This window comes from Polyodon spathula, chromosome 5, assembly GCF_017654505.1.
Source record: "Polyodon spathula isolate WHYD16114869_AA chromosome 5, ASM1765450v1, whole genome shotgun sequence".
NCBI classification, from domain to species: domain Eukaryota; kingdom Metazoa; phylum Chordata; class Actinopteri; order Acipenseriformes; family Polyodontidae; genus Polyodon; species Polyodon spathula.
In genome coordinates, this window is record NC_054538.1 from 625,622 (window position 1) to 650,193 (window position 24,572).

Sequence of the window (24,572 nt, forward strand, 5' to 3'; positions counted from 1 at the left end):
TATCCAGAGAGAGCAGAGACAGAGTTCAGAACCGACTGACCTGTATCCAGAGAGAGTAGAGACAGAGTTCAGAACCGACTGACCTGTATCCAGAGAGCGTAGACAGAGTTCAGAACCGACTGACCTGTATCCACAGAGAGCAGAGATAGAGTTTAGAACCGACTGACCTGTATCCAGAGAGCGTAGACAGAGTTCAGAACCGACTGACCTGTATCCACAGAGAGCAGAGATAGAGTTCAGAACCGACTGACCTGTATCCAGAGAGCGTAGACAGAGTTCAGAACCGACTGACCTGTATCCACAGAGAGCAGAGATAGAGTTCAGAACCGACTGACCTGTATCCAGAGAGCGTAGACAGAGTTCAGAACCGACTGATTTGTATCCACAGAGAGCAGAGATAGAGTTCAGAACCGACTGACCTGTATCCAGAGAGCGTAGACAGAGTTCAGAACCGACTGACCTGTATATAGAGAGAGTAGAGACAGCACTGTGCTTCACTTCCTTGGTTGGTTTGGCAGAGCTGCCAGTGGAGAGCACTGAGCGTTTCTCTGAACCACAGCGATCACTCGGCTCATACTGGGTGCTCCAGAATGCTTGCAGCAGTCTGTTCAGCACTAACAATGCTTTAATGTTTAATGTTCCAGTCGCATTTATTCCTTGTAATGTGTCAGCACGTGCTCTCTGGCTAAACAGTAGCCTATTAAAATTGGCGTGGCAACTGTTTTTAAAGTGCGATTGCATTTTAGTTTTTTAAAAGAATGTTATCACATAACATCTATTGATTCAGTTATGACATCTCTTAAAACAAGTACAAGTACAACAGCTTACCTTGTCTTTTCCTTCCAAAAACTGACAAACTAAACACTATCGAAACACTCTATGAAAAACAGCACACAGCAGGCACTGCCTCCCTCATCGATCCTGCGTTCCTAGCAAGATCTCTCGATTTGATGAAAATAATTGTGAAAGCTTAGACTATAAAACGAAAGTTGTTTAATATCATATCAGTGTTTACAAATACACTACACTCCTGTATTTATTAGGCTATAATATAAAGCCTTCTGTTCTTTATTTTATTACATACATTTGATCGTGTTGATTATTATTATTAAAATAAAAAATTATTTGTTGAATTTATAAAAGCGTCTTTCAAGAGATCAAGGCGCTGTATAACAGTAACAACAAACCTAGCAAAACCAAATCAAATCAACACCAATACAATTTTAAAAAAGTGCCTGATTGAATGTCTTTTTCTTTCTTTTTTTAATTGTATGGATGTTATTGCTTATTTCTCATTTCTGTTTTGTCTGTATGGTCTTTATGTTTTATTGTAAAAGAGCTTTAGGATACTATACTGTGTGTAAAAAGGGCAGAAGTGTTAATATTGTCCTTTATGCTTTCATTTTTATTTGCGCCCTGTGGTTTAATAATAATAATAATAATTATTATTATTATTATTATTAATGTATTTATTTTTATGGCTTAGCATGCAGCAATCACATTTATTTGATTGGACGTTTGCTATTAGTGTGTAGGCTATTGTGGCCATTTGAGGACTGAAATTATTTGAAAGAACTGAAAGAGTTCCTTTGCTGTATTGCACTGTGACTGACTCTGCTGTGAGAAAGGATCGGGTGTCATTTTGAGAGATGTCCTGCAGTGCTGATACCAACAGTAGTCAAACGTCAGCCTCAGTCTCACTCATAAATATTCCATTATCTTGGTTACAGAGCTAAAGGATGCTTACCAAGACAGTAATGCACTAATAATTAACATGCAGCAGATAACGTTTGACCAGCTTGCTTGGAGGGACATTTCATATTTCATAAGGTCTTAACTGACCTCACACGTACAAATGGTAGATGCACAGTACTGTAGGTCATTACCTGCTTTAACACATACTGTGCTCATTGTGTAATGTGTGCCGTGACAGGGATGTACAAGTAAGCTATGTCACAGTACTGCAACTACTTTGTCAGACTGACTGCTGATAACGTAGCTATAGGACAGTATACAGTACAGGTCTGTCAGGTGGGGAGAGAGTACAGCAGAGAACACTCCCTGGGTCTGCACAACAGTCACAAGCAAAGCTGTGGTCTAAACAGCAGGCTCCCTATAGGACTGGTACAGCTAAAGCAATCTCTTCCACAGACATCTTTTTAAATGGACTATACTGGGATATGACACATACCTTATATCATGCAATACATAAAACCCATCAAATCCCACTTTATGATAACAGTAGCAAATTTAAATAACAGATTATTGTTCTCACTGTACAATGCATCAGGCTTACTTTTGATTTAAAACTGTTAACTGACTAATGTTATCACGCAGAGACATTACAGTACCTGTAAAAGTTTATAACAAAACGTTCACATTGTGAACAAAGCATTTCATTCAGCATACTGCAGTACCCTATACATTCTAGTCTCCTATAGAAACACTAAGGCTATTTCATTATTAGCTTACTCAGATGGGTACCGTCAATATTAACCAACAAATACACACAAACTGGATTGTAGAAAACATCTCTCAAGTGCATATGTGCTACAGGTAATTAGTCATCTGTTTGTACAGTAATACAATCACCCTCCAAGAGATAAAGGGGCAAGCACTGCCTAATAGCATACTGCCACCAAGAGCATTCAAGCTCAGCTTGATTTCCCAACAGAGACATGAAGATGTCTTAACATTTGTAGAAAGACAGAATTACATGGCAATCTGCAGTTCCACAGCCCCCTGTGAAGAGACCCACAGAGATTTTAACAAGCAACCTTTGGCTTGCAGTCGTCCTTACTGAAAAACTTGTCATATTATTACTTAATAAAGAAACATATCTGTATAATAGTGATAGAACGGTTTTAAAAAAGTCGGTATTGTTAACTGTTTCTGGGTAAGGCGAGGGCTAGAACAAAAAAAAAAAAGGACCATTTTTAAAATTGTTTTTAATTGTACAATAATAATCACTGGTGACAAAGAATCCCAGAAGACAGTGGAGCATCGCATTGAAGACAATAGGTCACAGCTACCAGTCATATTTACATGACTGGAGTTTAAACAAGAGTTCCTGCGAATTAGTTTTATTTCTGGGATGTCCATAATTAATTGATAGAGAGAATGATAGAAACCAGGAGCCAGCTTCACACAGCACTGCTACATGAGCGCTTAGCAGGATGCTAGCTAGCAAGCTATTGATAGAAACCAAGGGCCAGCTTCAAAGAGCACTGCTACAGGAGCACTTAGCAGGATGCTAGCTAGCAAGCTATTGATAGAAACCAAGGGCCAGCTTCACAGAGCACTGCTACAGGAGCACTTAGCAGGATGCTAGCTAGCAAGCTATTGATAGAAACCAAGGGCCAGCTTCAAAGAGCACTGCTACAGGAGCACTTAGCAGGATGCTAGCTAGCAAGCTATTGATAGAAACCAAGGGCCAGCTTCAAAGAGCACTGCTACAGGAGCACTTAGCAGGATGCTAGCTAGCAAGCTATTGATAGAAACCAAGGGCCAGCTTCACAGAGCACTGCTACAGGAGCACTTAGCAGGATGCTAGCTAGCAAGCTATTGATAGAAACCAAGGGCCAGCTTCACACAGCACTGCTACAGGAGCACTTAGCAGGATGCTAGCTAGCAAGCTATTGATAGAAACCAAGGGCCAGCTTCACACAGCACTGCTACAGGAGCACTTAGCAGGATGCTAGCTAGCAAGCTATTGATAGAAACCAAGGGCCAGCTTCACAGAGCACTGTGACAGGAGCACTTAGCAGATTCATAGTAACCATTCACTGTGTATAGCACAACATAACACATTGTAATGATTCATTGTGCATAGAGGAATACATGCTCTCACCTGCATACTGCGATACAGGAATACATGCTCTCACCTGCGTACTGCGATACAGGAATACATGCTCTCACCTGCATATTTGCAATAGGTATCCTATCATGACTTTAGTGTCTTGTTCCAGCCCTACTCAAAGCATGTGCATCCTGCCATTGATATGTAAGGGTTACAGCACCACAAGCTCCTTAATTGGACACTGTGCATGGGGCGTCAAAACAATAGGAGATTGTTGTACATTATACAATGGCAAGAAAAATTCCTGAGCTCGGATCGTCAGCCTTGCACTAGACACGGGATGTTATCCCAGCATACTATCTCAGATCTAGTACCAGCAACCTTCTCACTGAAAACCCAGAAGAGATATCAATCCACCACAACTGTCAATAACACAGAATAAATGACACAATTCCTGAAGTGAATTTTACAATAACAACATGACAACTGTGGAAACCTCATCTGTCAAAAAGCCTTCAAAACACAGAGCAGCCAGGAGACCAGACAGCACGTTTCAATGAGAGAAAAAAACAACCCACACACCCGGAGATCAACTCTGAGGGACTAGACAAGATAGAATCTGACAGAAATGAAGCATCCACGAAACGACAAACCAACTGGGCAGGCAAAGTTTTTTATTACTGTGTGAGTGATAGTAACACAAATATAAACTTGAAAACTATCACAACAGAACACCTCAATACATTTCTACCACAATTGTATGCCTCTGTCAGAAATAGGTCTGGACAGTCGTATGACATAACCAGTTACGCGGGGCTCAGAGCAGGCTCAAACAGACACTTAAATGAACCACCCCTGAGACAGAACATTCATATATTATTACAGCGTCATCATTAACACTTTACTACATTTGTCTAATTCAAATCACTTTTAAACATATGAAATGAGTCTTATTTGCTAAGTTTTACAGTGTGAGCCATTGTATAGAATAATGCACTCCAGGATGACATCACTTCTCTGGGCTGGACCACTCTGTCTGCAGCCTGGTGCCCAACCACCCGAGGCATGATGTCATCCCAGCAGAATGCATTACTCCTATTATACAATGGGTCTTTTAAATACTCTATCTTGATTGGTCAAAACAGGTCACAGGGGGGGGGGGGGAATTGATATTCCAGCCTATCACCATGGGTTGGCCCTTCTTTTTGAATAAATGCGCGAATCACTGGTAGATTTCCATTCCCCACTAGAATAAAAAAATAAAATGGTAACCATTTTATTGCAATAAAAATAAATAACCAGATTTATGTAATGCTGACCTTTTCGGAAACCGAAGTGCATGTGAGATTTTGAATGAGTCATTCCGGTACAATGGTTTCACCTCTTCTACCGTGCCCTTCATTGTTATAAATTGTTTCTTTACATGAACCCAGCAGTTCTCTGCATTGTCCAGACTAGCCAGAAACCCATCAGTTTGAGAAGTGGCCGGGTATTCCATAACGCGAACGTCTCTCTCGGCACTGAAGCTGTAGCGCTAATCTGGTATGGATACGTCCTGCCACTTCCTGGACAACAAAGGGCGATTAAAAATACAACCAGCATTGTCACCTGATACTGGCACTGATCTTGTCTTGTGAAGAAAGGTCTGCGTGATTAAAGGCAGACTCATTTGTGCTGTGTCATGATGAGCAGTAATATTTTACATTAAAATTTAATGAACAAGCCAAGAATTATAAGTATAGCGAATCAAACAAAGAAAAACTGCACATTCAATGACAATGTTCAATTCAACATCTATAAAACAACTTTTTTTTTTTTTTTTAATGAATGCATCTTAGGTTTTATTTTTTTTAAATGTTACTGTATATGGAACTTTTTTTTTTTAAACTCAGTTTTAGCTGTTAGTATAATTAATCAAAATTACTTCCACACCCGTGCCAATTCTACCATCAAAAAGTCTGTGGCAGTTTTATACAGATTACTGTTCGGGATATGTCCCTGTTTAGCGTGGACACTGCAGGTGCATGTGAATGCATTTCTTCACCCACTCCACTACGTGTCTGTGAGCAACTCTGCAGCCAGAGATCCAGGCTCTTTTCATTATATCTGCTTTCTGCATTGTATCGATTTACTGCAAACGAACACAATGTCAAGAACCGACATACCTTTGTAACTATCCCGATTCATGTAGAAAACAGCAAAGCTGTTTCATAAAGCCTATTCCTATATGTACTGAAGCCATGTCTCACTGGTCAGTTTTATGGGGGGTTTTTTTGGCTAACGAAAAAAGTTACTTTGCAGTTTTTACAAAGATTAAAACCTGAACACGTAACTAAGTGAAGAACTAGTGATTACAGTCCCTGATATACCTGTATGCAGGTAAAGCCATGCTAATGTGTTAATGCAATCCTGGAAATCTGGAGCATGGGGAGAGGCAGAAGCAGCGTGCAGCCAATCATAAAACACGTATAATGCAATAAACAAAAAACACTTACTCAAAAGCGAAGAACAGTCCGCTGGTGACCACAATGAGAACCAGGGTGAAATAAAAGACGCCGGTCTGTCGAGCCATTATAATCCTTCCATTGCAGAGAAACGTGTTCCTGCCGGGGAAAACTTCCCATTTCCTCCTGGGAGTGTTGCTTGTGTGTGCGGACTCCATGTGCGACGAGCTGCGAGTACTTATCTGACTGTACTCGCAGTCTTTCATGGGCCCACCACCGCCGGGAAGCATCAATGAGCAGATCCCAGCACAATCCCAGCACAATCCCAGCACACTGCCGCTGCGCTGAGGCAAAATGCGGAAACTGCAACCCTCCTAACGGGCTGCTTATGTAAACACTCACATACAGGGGAATGACTACCATTCAACGAAGAAAAGAAACATCTTCCACGCACATAATACTGCGTATGACTGGAAAAGAATTCAGCTCCAATGCTCGCTAAATAACTGAATGTGCAACAACGTCACGAGTTATGTGTCAATTAACTGAAATCTAGCCACTTTTTAAAGCCGTGTACATGTTAAAAGGATGTCCGGTAATACATAGTAATTCACACTGTATTAGTGATTCTAATGTAGTTAAGATTGCTGTTCCTTTGAAATGTGTCAGTGTAATAAAAAGGCCAGGCCAGTGAAAACATTTTTTTTTTTTTTTTTTAATTAATATAACTTTTCCGACTTGAGTTTTCCACAAACATGTCATCTTAACTATTAACTATCTTAATTATTATTAACAACTTTAATTATTATTAAAAACTAACGTCCCCGTCCCGTCCCGTCCCGTCCCCAGTTCATTTCGATCGACCCTCTCTAAACTCCCCAGCGCTTCCTCAATCTATAATGACACTTCTTTTATTTAGTCCTTAAAGGCCGTTCTCAACATCATCAAGTCATCTGGCTGTGTTGCACTTCATCTCGCTTCAGATTTTGACAGTTTTGTTACCCATACGTGAAGCACTTTTCAATTCAGGACGACACAGGGTGTCACTTCCAATAATCCCTCAAAAGAACCGCTCTTCGCTTCCACTGCTTTTCCAAGCAGCTATAGCATACGGAACCCAGTATTGGTGACATGTGCCGTTAATTTTTTTTAAACTTATTTTGTATCCTGTTTTTTTTTTTTTTTTTTTTTTGGGGGGGGGGGGTAGCATTTAAAACAGCATCCTCACGCGCTTTACATGTAGAAATGGCATCGTCAGCCGGGCAGGCTGGTCGAAGAAGAGCGACAGCCCTGCCAGCACTCATCGGAACGACAGTGGATGATTTCACAGCATCGCACTCTGCCCTCATTGCAAAACACGAAGAGAAAGCAGTGGACTGACAGGCTTCTGTGATCTTCTATATAAAAAACACACGCAAGTGCTCCGTGCCACGTCTCTGTTTGTCGGCACTGGTTAAAAAAAAAAAGTTGCAATACCCCTCGTATGAATAAAATAACTACACTGTTCTCTTTTCTGATGAATGTACTGTTTCAAGATGAAGCGTGTTAACACTGCCGCCACCTTCACGTACGAAATATAAAATAATAATTCCAGATCGCCTGTCTGTACAGCGCCCACACCCAGTCGCGCAGGATACTGTGAGGGCTGGAGTGCAGCTTTCTTTAAAATGTCTTTTCGAAAAGCCCGGACTTTGGAAACTACAACTCCCGGTGATTTTGTTTTTTAATAAGGACTATTATAGGCGCGTGTAACACCACGTTGCACAGGGTAATGTAATTCTACCCATCTATCAAGTGCTCTGTCCTTCCAGACCTGCAGTCTTTCAGTTAAAATATAATTGTATAATACAATTTCGCGCCATCATTTGATCTGAAGTTGAATTCCAAGCATTTAATCCATTCCTTATATTACGCATCCTCTTGTACATGCAATTTACACGGGCGTCCCTTCTGCCCGTCACCGTATATAGCCCGCATAGAAAACACTTGCTTTGGAAGAAAACAATGTTTTCATGTATAAACTGGATATTTCCTGCTACTTAAGAGCTACTTTGAATTGACGTATATATTATAAAAATGGTGTTAATTAAAATTCGGGTTTTTTTTTGCCTTGTTTTCTTGCTAAAGGAAGACCATGCTAAATTATTTTAATTTTTACGTGTAGTGGGTCGAACGAATATAATATTTGTGGGTATACACTGTATAGGAAAGACAGGCAGGACAGAAGAGGAGGAGGGGTAGCGCTATACATAAGAAACAGTCTTGAAGCCCAGGTGTTAAACCTGGACAAAGAAAATAAAACCGAATCAATATGGGTCAGAATAACAGACAAAAATTCAAAAGGCATAATAATAGGAGCATGCTATAGACCGCCAGATTCAGACGGTGAGCACAATAATCTGTTATACAATGACATTAGAAATGTGTGTAGCAAAGGAGAAGCCATACTAATGGGGGATTTCAACTTCCCCCAAATAAAATGGGAAAACCCGGTGGGTAGCGCGAAGGATGAAATAGAAATGGTGGAAATGACAAATGACTGCTTCCTAACACAATTTGTGAAGGCACCCACTAGAGGGGAGGCATGCCTTGATTTAGTCTTTTCAAATAACGAAGATAGAACAACTAAAACAGAGGTCAGAGAACCACTGGCAAACTCAGACCATAACATGGTCTCATTTGAAGTGTTTTTTAAATCCCCAAAAGTAAAGACTAAAGTTAAGGTTTACAATTTTAGAAAAGCAAACTATGAAGACATGAAACAGAGACTAACAGAAGTAGATTGGAGTAAAATAGAGAAAACACCCACAGAAGAAGGATGGTTGTTCTTCAAAAATGTAGTACTAGAGGCGCAAAACAATTACATCCCTAAAGTAGACAAATCTAAATGTAAAACTAAATTGCCAAAATGGTTTAATAGATCAATTAAAAAAAATATTCAGCGAAAAAAGGCACTTTACAGAGCATTAAAAAAGGACCAAAAAGAAAGTACGCAGAAAGAGTACACAGAACTGCAAACGCAAGTCAAAAAGGAAGTTAGAAAGGCCAAGAGAGAAATAGAAATGAACATTGCTAAGGGAGCTAAAACCAATTCCAAAATGTTTTTCCAATATTACAACAGCAAGAGAACATTCAAAGAGGAGATTAAATGTTTAAGAGATACAAATGGCAAAATCGTAGATGAAGAAAAAAAAAATAGCAAATATGTTAAATGATTACTTTTCACAAGTTTTTACAAAGGAAGATACTGACAACATGCCCCACATGTCATCCAGTTCCTATCCAGTTTTAAATAACTTTAGCATAACTGAGGCAGAAGTGTTAAAGGGACTAGGAGCTCTTAAAATAAACAAATCCCCTGGGCCGGATGAGATCCTCCCAGTAGTACTCAAAGAAATGAAAGAAGTAATTTACAAACCGCTAACCAAGATCATGCAGCAGTCTCTTGACACAGGGGTGGTACCGACAGACTGGAAAATTGCAAACGTAATACCGATCCACAAAAAGGGAAACAAAACTGAACCAGGTAACTACAGACCAGTAAGCCTGACTTCTATTATATGCAAACTTATGGAAACTATAATAAGATCCAAAATGGAAAATTACCTTTATGGTAACAGGGTACTGGGAGACAGTCAACATGGTTTTAGGAAAGGGAGATCGTGTCTAACTAACTTGCTTGATTTTTTTGAGGATGCAACATCGATAATGGATAATTGCAAAGCATATGACATGGTTTATTTAGATTTCCAGAAAGCTTTTGACAAAGTCCCGCACAAAAGATTAATTCTCAAACTGAACGCAGTTGGGATTCAAGGAAACACATGTACATGGATTAGGGAGTGGTTAACATGTAGAAAACAGAAAGTACTGATTAGAGGAAAAACCTCAGAATGGAGTGTGGTAACCAGCGGTGTACCACAGGGATCAGTATTAGGTCCTCTGCTATTCCTAATCTACATTAATGATTTAGATTCTGGTATAGTAAGCAAACTTGTTAAATTTGCAGACGACACAAAAGTAGGAGGAGTGGCAAACACTGTTGCAGCAGCAAAGGTCATTCAAAATGATCTAGACAAGATTCAGAACTGGGCAGACACATGGCAAATGACATTTAATAGAGAAAAGTGTAAGGTACTGCACGCAGGAAATAAAAATGTACATTATAAATATCATATGGGAGATATTGAAATTGGAGAAGGAATCTATGAAAAAGACCTAGGAGTTTTTGTTGACTCAGAAATGTCTTCATCTAGGCAATGTGGGGAAGCTATAAAAAAGGCTAACAAGATGCTCGGATACATTGTGAAAAGTGTTGAATTTAAATCAAGGGAAGTAATGTTAAAACTGTACAATGCACTTGTAAGACCTCATCTTGAATATTGTGTTCATTTCTGGTCACCTCGCTATAAAAAAGATATTGCTGCTCTAGAAAGAGTGCAAAGAAGAGCGACCAGAATTATTCCGGGCTTAAAAGGCATGTCATATGCAGACAGGCTAAAAGAATTGAATCTGTTCAGTCTTGAACAAAGAAGACTACGTGGCGACCTAATTCAAGCATTCAAAATTCTAAAAGGTATTGACAGTGTCGACCCAAGGGACTTTTTCAGCCTGAAAAAAGAAACAAGGACCAGGGGTCACAAATGGAGTTTAGAAAAAGGGGCATTCAGAACAGAAAATAGGAGACACTTTTTTACACAGAGAATCGTGAGGGTCTGGAATCAACTCCCCAGTAATGTTGTTGAAGCTGACACCCTGGGATCCTTCAAGAAGCTGCTTGATGAGATTTTGGGATCAATAAGCTACTAACAACCAAACGAGCAAGATGGGCCGAATGGCCTGCTCTCGTTTGTAAACTTTCTTATGTTCTTCTTATGTTCTTATGTTTACAGTGGGCACAAAATGTTCGTAAAATATGGCGGCGCCCAGAGGAAAAAACAGCGAACAGCAATGTCAACGGTGAGTGATCCTCGCTGTCTGGCGAAAATGAAGAAAATACATTTTTATTAGTTAAAGGTAAGATCAGATCTGACCGACAGTAGCCGTTGTTGAAGAAATAGATCAAATACAATAGCTGTAGACTGTTTGTTACAAGTTTATCGTGAAACATGTCGGTAATGAACCCATCGAAAAACACACACATTGCATTATTTAGTGATTTTGCAGTCACCATCGAAAACTATACCATTTGAAAATATGGTAACTTGTATGTGCTGCTGCTGCAGTAGTGGTAAAGTTCTTATCCATTCATCACACTGCCCCGAATTCCCATCTCCAAACCCTCGGCCCTTTCCCCTCTCCTTCCTCCCGTGCTCACTCTTTATCAACCCTCGCCCTTCTCCACTCTCCTTCCTCCCGAGCTCGCTCATTCTCATTCCTCGCCCCTCTCCTTCCGTGCTTGCTCATTCTCATTCCTCGCCCCTCTCCCCTGTCCTTTCTCCCGTGCTCGCTCTTTCTCATCCCTAGCCCCTCTCCTTTCTCCCGTGCTTGCTCTTTCTCATCCCTCGCCCCTCTCCTTCCGTGCTTGCTCATTCTCATCCCTCGCCCCTCTCCCCTCTCCTTCCTCCCGTGCTCGCTCTTTCTCATCCCTAGCCCCTCTCCCCTCTCCTTCCTCCCGTGCTCGTTCTTCCCCGGGAGCTCTTTCTCATCCACGGAGTCCGATTTCCCTATCCTCCTCCAGTCCTTCGCGGGTGCTCGCGGCGGGAGCTTCTCATCAGTCAGGCCCCTCTCCCTCTCCTTCCTCCCGGGCTCTTTCTCGGATCTGCTAGTGCACATCAGCTTTCTCCCTCTCCTTCCTCCCGTGCTCGCTCTTTCTCATCCCTAGCCCCTCTCCCCTCCTCATCCTTACGGGGAGAGTGCTCTCAGTTCAAAGGAGCTAGAACGTTCTCAATCCCTCCTTCACCTCTCTCCCCCTCTCCAGGTGGTAGGAGTGGCGAGCGAGTCGGGACGAGAGGGCTTGTCCGGTTTCGGTCCCTCGCCCTTCCCCCTCTCCACGTTACCTCCCGTGCTGTTCTCTTTTCCCGGTGCTAGATGTAAGAGATCCCTAGCCCTTCTCCCCTCTCCTTCTCCAGTTGGGCTCGCTCGCGCGGTTCTTTCATCCCTAGATGAACCCTATTCCTCTCCCCCCTTTCACTCCGTGCTTGCTCTTTTCTCATCCCCAGTCCTCTCTTGCCCTCCTCTCCCAGGAGGAGCTTGAAGGGATTCGCAATTCCCTCTCCATCTCCCCCTCTCCTTCCTCCCGTGCTCGTATCTTCTATCCTAGCAGACTCTCCAACTCCACTAGTCGCCTCCACGGTGATCGTGCCTTTCTTCATCCCTCATCCCTCTCCCCTCTCCTTCTCCCGTGCTCGCTCTTTCATCCCTCGTCAGCCCATCTCCCCTCTCCTTCCTCCCGTGCTCGCTCTTTCTCATCCCTCGCCCCTCTCCCCTCTCCTTCCTCCCGTGCTCGCTCTTTCTCATTCCTCGCCCCTCTCCCCTCTCCTTCCTCCCGTGCTCGCTCTTTCTCATCCCTCGCCCTTCTCCCCTCTCCTTCCTCCCGTGCTCGCTCCTTCTCTTCACTCTCCCCTCTCGAGAGGGGGAGAGGAAGGAGGGCGCTAGCTCGAGAACGAGTGTCTCGGAGCTTCTCCTAAGGAGAGGGAGGCTCCGGCTCCGTGCTCGCTCTTTCTCAACCCTAGCCCTCTCCCCTCTCCTTCCTGGCACGTGCGAAGCTCTTTCTCAAAGTCCCTAGAGAGAGGAAACCTTCCTCCCGTGCTTGCTCTTTATCATACCCGTCCATCTCCCTCTCCCCTCCGTCTCCCGAGGCGCTCATTCTCATCCCTCTCCCTCTCCCCTCCCTTCCTCCGTGCTTAGGGAGGGCTCAGGGCACAGTATTCCTCGTCCCCTCTCCCCATCTCTCTTACTAGGGCACAGGCGTGCTCGGCTCTCCCTATCCAAGCTCAGGGAGCATCCCGAGAGGGGAGAGGAATATCTCGCCCTCCCGAGACGCTCAGTGCTCAGTCTCTCCATCTCAGGGCCTCGAGCAGGGATTACTCCGCGTTGAGTGCGGCGCTAGAAATCTTCTCGCCCTCTCCCCTCTCCTTCCTCTAGGGTGCTCGCTCTTTTCAATCCCTCGCCCTCTCCTCTATCATTCCTCACGTGCTCGCTCTTTCTCATCCCAGCCCCTCTCGGGAAGAGATCCTCGGACGGGAGGCTCATCCCTCTCCCTCTCCCCTCTCCTTCCTCCCGTGCTCGCTCTTTCTCATCCCTCGCCCCTCTCCCCTCTCCTTCCTCCCGTGCTCACCCTCTCCCTTCTCTCCCTCTCCTTCCTCTCGTCCTCGCTCCTTCTCTCTCACTGCTCGCTCTTTCTCATGCCTCTCCCCCTTCCCTCTCCTTCCTCCCGTGCTCGCTCTTTCTCATCCCTCGCCCCTCTCCCCTCTCCTTCCTCCCGTGCTCGCTCTTTCTCATCCCTCGCCCCCCTGTGGTAGAAACAGCTGTCAGAAAGTGGTATGCATACTAAAATTTCAGGACCAAGCATTTTTCAGTGGGATGCTCACACAGGACAGGTATTTTTTGGCTGTATTTGACTCTCATAAGAATTCACAAAAAATCAATTGTTTACGGTAGTAGCTTGGAAGTGGTGTCGAAGAACATACTTCGAGTACTTCAGAAACCATACAAACTTTTCCTTTTTTTTTAACACTAGTTTTTTTAATGTAAATTATTTGTATTCTGCTTAAAGATACATTGATAAAAATGTGCTATTCTATGACCAGAGAGCTCTTACAATACTTCCTGAAAGTTTTGTTTAACAATATGAATGTTTGGGCAGATTACAAGACATTGTTCACTGAGTGATTGCAATGACATAGTACACATTTATTCTCAGCCTTTATAAGCAATAATGGACACTACTCTCGGTTACTTTCTCACAATAAATACCTTTTCATTCCAGTAATTTTCTTTGCAGTAGGTTACATTTTATTTGTATCCCGAGATTAGTTTAAATCATCTGATCTAGCGTCCTTCTTCATGCGAAGCTATAGAGCCATAAGGTTTGTAGTAAAAACAAAACAAAAATGTTAAGTTAATTATACATATATTTTTTGCAAACTTAAACTGGAAACAGACAATCAGTTTCTCTAAAAAGAAACAATTTGTGACGAACAAGACGAAATGAGAAGTCCATTGCAAAGTAAAAAAAAAAAAAGTACTTTGTGTTTTCAAAGCGGATGTTGTTTACCTGAAAGTAACGACACCAGTTCTCCTCAGGACTGTTCAGCCTTTTACTGCTTTTTGTCTTCTCAGACCCCACTTATTCAACCTTTATTCGTAAGTTCCTGTTCATAGATCTTTTTGTATTTTTTCCTTTATTTGTATATATTTGTTTAAAAACCAGCTAAAGCCTATCTATCTATCTATCTATCTATCTATCTATCTATATATATATATGTGTGTGTGTGTGTGTATATGTATATATATAATGTATGTATAAAGCGTATGTGCCATTCTGACAGCAACTACACTCACATATTTCAGTTTAAATAATTTATGTGCTTGTGATGTCACTTCCTGCATAGTTAATGATGTATTGATCTACTATTCCTTTCTACTTAACCCTTCAGGCATCCTGGTATTGAGTGTTTTTCCATGTATTCCTTTATTCCTGTATATATTATAGTCTATTATAACTAGGCCTTGAACATTTCGTGAACTTTCTGCCTCCTTAAATGTTAATTAGTTGTTGTTAAGCTGACTCTGCATCCAAAAAAGAGAAAACTACCAATTAAAGACTGAGTTTAAGATTCTGTTTTTCTGTGCTACAAATCAAGGATATTTTAAACTGGGTATTATATGGTAAATAGAAAATCTGTCAGGGCAACTGTTAAACGAGTGAAAATAAACTAGGCGACCGCAAGAATGAAATGCAGTTAGGATTAGCGATGAGCAATTAGTGTAATTTGCCACGTCTATTTTAAATAATAATAAAGCAAAACAGAATCGGGCTCAGTCAAGATATGAAGGTAAAAACAAGTGACATTGTTTTATAATTAACAGCGTTTTCTGCGTTTACTTAGGAAACAGAATCGGCTGAAAATGAGTTTAAAGGGACATTGTGTGATCAAAAATAAAACCTGAAAACTTCCTAAGGTCCTAATTATATCGAATGATGACAGGACAGAGTCAGAGAGCAGGAATGATTGACAGGACAGCATCAGAGAGCAGGAATGATTGACAGGGTAGCATCAGAGAGCAGGAATGATTGACAGGGTAGCATCAGAGAGCAGGAATTATTGACAGGGTAGTGTCAGAGAGCAGGGATGATTGACAGGGCATCATCAGAAAGCATGATTGATTGACAGGGCAGTGTCAGAGAGCAGGAATGATTGACAGGGTAGTGTCAGAGAGCAGGAATGATTGACAGGGTAGTGTCAGAGAGCAGTAATGATTGACAGGACAGCGTCAGAGAGCAGGAATGATTGACAGTACAGCGTCAGAGAGCAGGATTGGTATGAAGTGTGTCCTTTGTCCTGGCCTAATAAGCAGGCTTTTGTGATAGAAAATGGGGTTCAAATGGAAGCTTCATGAGTGCATTAACACCATGTTTAGTCTCCAGAGAGGAACAGTGTCCTTCATAGGAAGATAAAGCCATCAAACCCCTTTCAAAAGTTGCCCCTGCTCAAATGCAGTGATGTGTTCCCATGTGTTTGCGTTGCTTTCCAGTTCATGTAAATCTGGAGAGGTTTGAGTGGTTCTTCTTCCTGTAGTGATGTGTTCCCTTGTGTTTGCGTTGCAGGGAGTTACAGAGAGCTGGGCTTTGCTGGCTCTCAGAGCCCTGGGATGGGGCTCCCTCTGTGCCTGGTGTGGAGTTGGGCTGATCACCTTTGCTGTCTGGAAGGCTATAGGAGTTCACAATGTAGGAGATCTTACTTGCTGTCTTCATTCAATTCTCAGCTGGCAGAACACCAAGGGGACAGTAGCAGATCCATGCTGAATGAGAACAATCAGTGTTTTCTCTTGTTCCTTTGTAACCCTTTCATACATGCACGGTCTCCAGAGCTGTATGGGGAATAACTGCGGTGAGGGGAAAAGAGACTGGGAGAAGATTGGGGGTAAAATTCTAATTGGATTCACTACAAATATAAAATATTCATTTTGGACACATACAGTAAATATTTTTAATTGGAAATGTTCTTAAAAGAAATACCATTGCTTAATGGGGGGGGGGGGGGGGTCTGTCCCCATTTGATATCGACATTCATGAAAGGGTTAAACAAGCTCACAATTAGAACTGAAAGTATAACAAGTGTGTTACTATAGCCAGAGTCATTATTTAAATAATATATACAATTCTCACTTAATAATACCTCAGTTGTGGCTCAATCCTACTGAATTCCATTCTGCGCTGTCATCCAGCTCTCCAATTACCAAACACAAACTGCAATGAAGACTTGTTCTTGTCATTTACTGAGCTGAAGACAGCCGCAGTTTCCATTAAAAGCTGAATGAGTCATTAATTGCAGAGTGTGGTCCGGAAGCTCTGATTGGAGTGCTTTTCCAGAAATGGTGTATTTAAATTAGAGTATACTGTAGAAAGAGCTCCAATGGGTTGTCTGTGTTTAGTGATGCACTACTAAGCTACAGTATGTACAAAAAATAATAATCATCTAGGTGGTGTCTTTGCTGGAGATTTTTATCTAGCATGTTATACAATATTAACTATGTACTCTGTTCTGCATATAGTACAAAACGTTAGGATGTTCACCTCCTAAAGACCTGGATATTTGTACCAAAGCTCTCGGCATCTGCTGCAAATAATGGATGCAGCAACCTTGAAGGTTAGTGGTTACATTTCTATTTCAGGGAACCAGGCTTATGATCATCACGCAATGTTCCCTTTCAAGTACGAAATGTAACCATTACCGTATGGGTGAGTGTACCAAAGCCGTCACAAGGGCAAGATTGCAGAATGACCGGAATGCTACAAGGGTAAGCAGAGAGGCTGCCTTGTGTGTCACCATTCAGTACCCCAGTAACAACTCTTCTCTATGCCTGTGTTGTAAGGGTCGACTGGCAAGCCGTCCTTAACACTCCAGGATTTTGAGGATCCACGTCATTGTCTGTAGAACCTACTGAAGGGATGGGGAGTAGCCTACACCCCGGCGTTGCATATGTCCTTGACAGAAGCACCCTGGAATAAAGCCCCAGGTAGAATGGGCCGTGAGCTTTTCTGGAGGGCAGGTTAGCCAGCTTATAGGCAGTCCTGACTGTGTCTGCTATCCACTTGGACAGCCACTGCTTAGACAGAGCTTGACCATGTAACTTTACCCCATAACATAACAGGCTTGAACTGGGCAGAGTGTATGGTGTTGTCGCTCCCTGTCAGACTGGAAAGGAGGCGGATGGAAAGCCTCTAATTCCACAGACTGGTTGACATGGAAAGCTGAGATAGTGTTCGGGAAGGCAGGATTGGTAGGAAGCGTGACCTTTGTCCTGGCCTCTCTAAAAAATAAGCAGGTTTTCGCAATAGAGAATGCCTACATCTCACTTACCCGCTTTGCAGTGGTGATAACAAGCAAGAAAGCTGATTTAAAAGATAGTAATTTCAGCTCAGCTGAGTGCAGGGGTTCAAATGGAGGCTTCATGAGTGCATTAAGCACCATGTTTAGACTCCAGTGAAGAACAATGTCCTTCACAGGCAGATGAAGCCATCGAGCCCCTTTCAGAAATTGCCCCGCCCGGAAGTGAGATCCTAGGGAGACGGAGTCAATCTTGACTTGACAAGCTGAAATAGCTGCCAGATAGACCTTTAATGGGGAGGGGGATTGTAGCCATACTAGGAATGTGGACACTGCCCTGGCACTCTGTAGGGTGTTAATAACCCTGTTGGAAAGTCCCAGACGGCTCAAATACAGCTGTTCAGGGGCTGATTATTGGTATGAGCTCTGCCGACAGGGAGCGCTTTACTGCTGGGGATGTGCTGTCCGACTCCCTGTCAGATGGGAACACTAGCTCCTGTAGGCAATGGCAATGGACTCCTCCTCCTGTGGCCAGTCTGTGCTCACAGCCCCGGTGGGGCCCCAAGGGGGCAGGTGGCACAGATAATTCCTGCAGCAACTCTGTGAGATTCGCTCCCTGGTGGGAAACAGCTGCCCAGATCTTCTCCATCTGTTCTGAGCCTGCTGATCAGCTGGAATGGCGACTATTCTTCCTCTTCCGCGAGGGAGGGGAAAGAGAGGCAGAGCTCGAGGAGGATGAGAAAGACCGTGAGGACGGGGTGAGGACATAGAAACCTCTCTAAGAGAGTCCTGAGCAGGAGTAAGGGACGAGGGAACACTCCTTAGAGGTGTGTGATAACCTCTTCTCTTGAAGAAAGGGGTACAAAACTCACGGAAGCTGCGATCAACCAGCGCCTCCTCGACGTGCTCTGGCTCCAGGCAGGAAGCGCCCCTGCTGTGCTTGTCCTCCATAGGCCTTGCATGTTTCACAGGGTAGAACACAGAGATACTGTGGTTGAAATTACAAGCAATGGCAAACCAGAGCGAGTATCTTGGTCCTGCGCAGTGCTGCTGAGCCAGACCTCAACAAAACATTTGAACAATTTAACAATTACGTCAGTAATATAAAACATCTCGTAGGGTGCTAATTAGCAAAAATGAGAAAGAAAATAAGCTCCAGCCAGAGCTATGCAGCCTAGGGGGAGAGCACAAAGTTAGCCGACTTAAGATGCTCGGTCCCTGGGAAGGAGCGACTCAAGCCGCTGGCTTCACGTGGGGCACAAGGCCACAGCGAGACATAACTAGCAACAGGCTGTAGTGCACACAAATACACTTAAATAGAAAAACTATTACAGTGATTCGTTTAATATCACAGACAAGATGTATAAAAACACATAAAATGCAAAATATATACAGATAAGCAACAATGTAATTATTATTTAATTCTTAGCAGATGCCCTTATCTAGAGTGACTTACAATTGTTACAAAATATCACAGTACGAAGTGTCACATTACAAAATATCACATTGTAAAGTTTCACATTTCAGAGTATCACATTAATATCTCTTATCTGAACAAGGCTGTCCGATCAGGTCAGTCTGGTGCAGAGATCTGTGAGCGCTGTCCTTTAGATCCCTCGGGGGCGGGCCTATGACTGTGCCACAGGATCAAAGAGCAGCTTTAGTCTAAATATTCAGGATTCAGGTCTTTAGGAGGTAAATACCCATTCGGTAATGGCTACATTTCATCCTTGAAAGGGAACCCTGGTCTCTTCATCTTTTTGCTGTTGAAATACAGTTATGTGGTATGGCAATATGTCACCGTCTTCAGGATTTAATTCCTTTAAAAAAAATTGTAACCCTAATCTTGAAACTGGCAAACAGCTTTCTAATTGATCAGCTTCAGCAGATAGTTTGCATGCTGGAAACCCCAGTATAATCATTCAGTTCTCACACAAGTACCAGCAGAAATGGTTTGATGCGCCCCAGAATCAGAGGTGGTTATCCAAGTCGCTGTCTAACTCCACCTCCTCCTCCCACAGTTCAAACAAGTGGGGTGTCAGCGATCATGGGTGCAAATTTGGAGCTGGATTCTAGCTCCAGGGTACCTCATATAGCGGGAGCAACATTGAATAGTGACATCAGTGGAAGTGTTTATTATTATTATTATTATTATTATTATTATTATTATTATTATTAGTTAGCAACCATATAGGATGATAGCTTCTCATTGGGTCTGGTCGTATCATGTGAGAAGTTGTAATGGGAGCTTGATTAGGGCGGTATTTAATTTAGTAGGCTCTGGTGCTAAACTTTCCAGACAGTTTAGCACCAATTGTAAAAACGGTTTGCCCTCTTCAAGGATGCTGTGTTCAGGATCAAAGGTTTCAGTGTCATCTTACACATGAATATGTACCAGGGCAGAAAGACGTGAGGCTGATTAAAATGTTGACATGTGAAAACCCAAGCTCACAGACAGCACTGCTTAATGGCAGTGTCAGAGACAACCACAATAGTTTCTGAATGTTTAAGCAGGAGTCCAGATTGCTGGTTATTATAGTGTGTAACAAATCATCATGCATTCTCTGTTTATTTCAACAGCCTTCCACCAAACTCCGGCCCTGGGGATTCAAAAGCAGAAAACAAAACACTTCCTTACTTTATTAGTGCTGTTTAACACATTAGCTTGATGGCACAACTGTATTTATAGAAGGATATAACAGGGATTTTTAATTTAATTTTAAGTAAAATGCTGAAGTATTTTTTAAGCTCACGTTTAAATCTAATGGCTCTCAAACATCGACACCTCCTCTCACCCGCGCTCAGTTTGGAAAGCGAAGTGTCGGCGAGCTTCCACAACGGCACTCCCCCTAACTACATCCCCCTTTTCTGAATGGACAGCTAAATCGAGATCCCTGCTGTCATTGGTTGTTTCAAGTGTCCATTAAAAAAAGATTGTCATGAATTAGAATCATTCCAGGTTTTTTTTTTTTAATAAAACCTTGAAGCAGCCAATGATATCGCCTGGAGGGTTGGACTTTTTATTGAATTGGAACTGGTATTTAATTATGGTCAGTGATAATAAACTCAGTTACCCGTCAATCATTAACAGATCCCACAGACCTTGAGACTCAGTAGAAACTGGAGGTTAGGCAGGTATGGGTCACAGCCTTACCTTGAGAATAGAAACTGGAGGTTAGGCAGGTATGGGTCACAGCCTTACCTTGAGAATAGAAACTGGAGGTTAGGCAGGTATGGGTCACAGCCTTACCTTGAGACAGTAGAAACTGGAGGTTAGGCAGGTATGGGTCACAGCCTTACCTTGAGACTCAGTAGAAACTGGAGGTTAGGCAGGTATGGGTCACAGCCTTACCTTGAGAATAGAAACTGGAGGTTAGGCAGGTATGGGTCACAGCCTTACCTTGAGAATAGAAACTGGAGGTTAGGCAGGTATGGGTCACAGCCTTACCTTGAGAATAGAAACTGGAGGTTAGGCAGGTATGGGTCACAGCCTTACCTTGAGAATAGAAACTGGAGGTTAGGCAGGTATGGGTCACAGCCTTACCTTGAGAATAGAAACTGGAGGTTAGGCAGGTATGGGTCACAGCCTTACCTTGAGAATAGAAACTGGAGGTTAGGCAGGTATGGGTCACAGCCTTACCTTGAGAATAGAAACTGGAGGTTAGGCAGGTATGGGTCACAGCCTTACCTTGAGAATAGAAACTGGAGGTTAGGCAGGTATGGGTCACAGCCTTACCTTGAGACTCAGTAGAAACTGGAGGTTAGGCAGGTAAGGGTCTCAGCCTTACCTTGAGACTCAGTAGAAACTGGAGGTTAGGCAGGTATGGGTCACAGCCTTACCTTGAGAATAGAAACTGGAGGTTAGGCAGGTATGGGTCACAGCCTTACCTTGAGAATAGAAACTGGAGGTTAGGCAGGTATGGGTCACAGCCTTACCTTGAGACTCATAGAAACTGGAGGTTAGGCAGGTATGGGTCACAGCCTTACCTTGAGACTCAGTAGAAACTGGAGGTTAGGCAGGTATGGGTCACAGCCTTACCTTGAGAATAGAAACTGGAGGTTAGGCAGGTATGGGTCACAGCCTTACCTTGAGAATAGAAACTGGAGGTTAGGCAGGTATGGGTCACAGCCTTACTTTGAGAATAGTAGAAATAGAAACTGGAGGTTAGGCAGGTATGGGTCACAGCCTTACCTTGAGAATAGAGAAACTGGAGGTTAGGCAGGTATGGGTCACAGCCTTACCTTGAGACTCAGTAGAAACTGGAGGTTAGGCAGGTATGGGTCACAGCCTTACCTTGAGAATAGAAACTGGAGGTTAGGCAGGTATGGGTCACAGCCTTACCTTGAGAATAGAAACTGGAGGTTAGGCAGGTATGGGTCACAGCCTTACCTTGAGAATAGAAACTGGAGGTTAGGCAGGTATGGGTCACAGCCTTACCTTGAGAATAGAAACTGGAGGTTAGGCAGGTATGGGTCACAGCCTTACCTTGAGACTCAGTAGAAACTGGAGGTTAGGCAGGTATGGGTCACAGCCTTACCTTGAGAATAGAAACTGGAGGTTAGGCAGGTATGGGTCACAGCCTTACCTTGAGAATAGAAACTGGAGGTTAGGCAGGTATGGGTCACAGCCTTACCTTGAGAATAGAAACTGGAGGTTAGGCAGGTATGGGTCACAGCCTTACCTTGAGAAGTAGAAACTGGAGGTTAGGCAGGTATGGGTCACAGCCTTACCTTGAGAATAGAAACTGGAGGTTAGGCAGGTATGGGTCACAGCCTTACCTTGAGAATAGAAACTGGAGGTTAGGCAGGTATGGGTCACAGCCTTACCTTGAGACTCAGTAGAAACTGGAGGTTAGGCAGGTATGGGTCACAGCCTTACCTTGAGAATAGAAACTGGAGGTTAGGCAGGTATGGGTCACAGCCTTACCTTGAGAATAGAAACTGGAGGTTAGGCAGGTATGGGTCACAGCCTTACCTTGAGAATAGAAACTGGAGGTTAGGCAGGTATGGGTCACAGCCTTACCTTGAGAATAGAAACTGGAGGTTAGGCAGGTATGGGTCACAGCCTTACCTTGAGAATAGAAACTGGAGGTTAGGCAGGTATGGGTCACAGCCTTACCTTGAGAATAGAAACTGGAGGTTAGGCAGGTATGGGTCACAGCCTTACCTTGAGAATAGAAACTGGAGGTTAGGCAGGTATGGGTCACAGCCTTACCTTGAGAATAGAAACTGGAGGTTAGGCAGGTATGGGTCACAGCCTTACCTTGAGAATAGAAACTGGAGGTTAGGCAGGTATGGGTCACAGCCTTACCTTGAGAATAGAAACTGGAGGTTAGGCAGGTATGGGTCACAGCCTTACCTTGAGAATAGAAACTGGAGGTTAGGCAGGTATGGGTCACAGCCTTACCTTGAGAATAGAAACTGGAGGTTAGGCAGGTATGGGTCACAGCCTTACCTTGAGAATAGAAACTGGAGGTTAGGCAGGTATGGGTCACAGCCTTACCTTGAGAATAGAAACTGGAGGTTAGGCAGGTATGGGTCACAGCCTTACCTTGAGAATAGAAACTGGAGGTTAGGCAGGTATGGGTCACAGCCTTACCTTGAGACTCATAGAAACTGGAGGTTAGGCAGGTATGGGTCACAGCCTTACCTTGAGACTCAGTAGAAACTGGAGGTTAGGCAGGTATGGGTCACAGCCTTACCTTGAGAATAGAAACTGGAGGTTAGGCAGGTATGGGTCACAGCCTTACCTTGAGAATAGAAACTGGAGGTTAGGCAGGTATGGGTCACAGCCTTACCTTGAGAATAGAAACTGGAGGTTAGGCAGGTATGGGTCACAGCCTTACCTTGAGAATAGAAACTGGAGGTTAGGCAGGTATGGGTCACAGCCTTACCTTGAGAATAGAAACTGGAGGTTAGGCAGGTATGGGTCACAGCCTTACCTTGAGAATAGAAACTGGAGGTTAGGCAGGTATGGGTCACAGCCTTACCTTGAGACTCATAGAAACTGGAGGTTAGGCAGGTATGGGTCACAGCCTTACCTTGAGAATAGAAACTGGAGGTTAGGCAGGTATGGGTCACAGCCTTACCTTGAGAATAGAGAAACTGGAGGTTAGGCAGGTATGGGTCACAGCCTTACCTTGAGAAGTAGAAACTGGAGGTTAGGCAGGTATGGGTCACAGCCTTACCTTGAGAATAGAAACTGGAGGTTAGGCAGGTATGGGTCACAGCCTTACCTTGAGACTCAGTAGAAACTGGAGGTTAGGCAGGTATGGGTCACAGCCTTACCTTGAGACTCAGTAGAAACTGGAGGTTAGGCAGGTATGGGTCTCAGCCTTACCTTGAGACTCAGTAGAAACTGGAGGTTAGGCAGGTATGGGTCACAGCCTTACCTTGAGAATAGAAACTGGAGGTTAGGCAGGTATGGGTCACAGCCTTACCTTGAGAATAGAAACTGGAGGTTAGGCAGGTATGGGTCACAGCCTTACCTTGAGAATAGAAACTGGAGGTTAGGCAGGTATGGGTCACAGCCTTACCTTGAGAATAGAAACTGGAGGTTAGGCAGGTATGGGTCACAGCCTTACCTTGAGAATAGAAACTGGAGGTTAGGCAGGTATGGGTCACAGCCTTACCTTGAGAATAGAAACTGGAGGTTAGGCAGGTATGGGTCACAGCCTTACCTTGAGAATAGAAACTGGAGGTTAGGCAGGTATGGGTCACAGCCTTACCTTGAGAATAGAAACTGGAGGTTAGGCAGGTATGGGTCACAGCCTTACCTTGAGAATAGAAACTGGAGGTTAGGCAGGTATGGGTCACAGCCTTACCTTGAGAATA

The 24,572-nt window shown here is 43.4% G+C and overlaps 1 protein-coding gene across 3 annotated transcripts in view; it reads right to left on the reverse strand.

The window, feature by feature from the left end:
- LOC121315378 (palmitoyltransferase ZDHHC14-like) overlaps window positions 1-7,370 on the reverse strand; it is a 75,920-nt gene extending 68,550 nt beyond the window's left edge. Inside the window, exon 1 of one of the 3 annotated variants that reach the window (XM_041249408.1) lies at window positions 6,295-7,370. In XM_041249408.1, coding sequence (XP_041105342.1) covers window positions 6,295-6,533 — 239 coding nt within the window. In that variant the 5' untranslated portion in view covers window positions 6,534-7,370. Of the gene's footprint in view, window positions 1-460; window positions 608-5,118; window positions 5,313-6,294 lie in introns of those variants that run through there. The other 2 variants (XM_041249409.1, XM_041249410.1) reach the window with 2 other exon arrangements.
- Window positions 7,371-24,572: the final 17,202 nt, after the last annotated feature.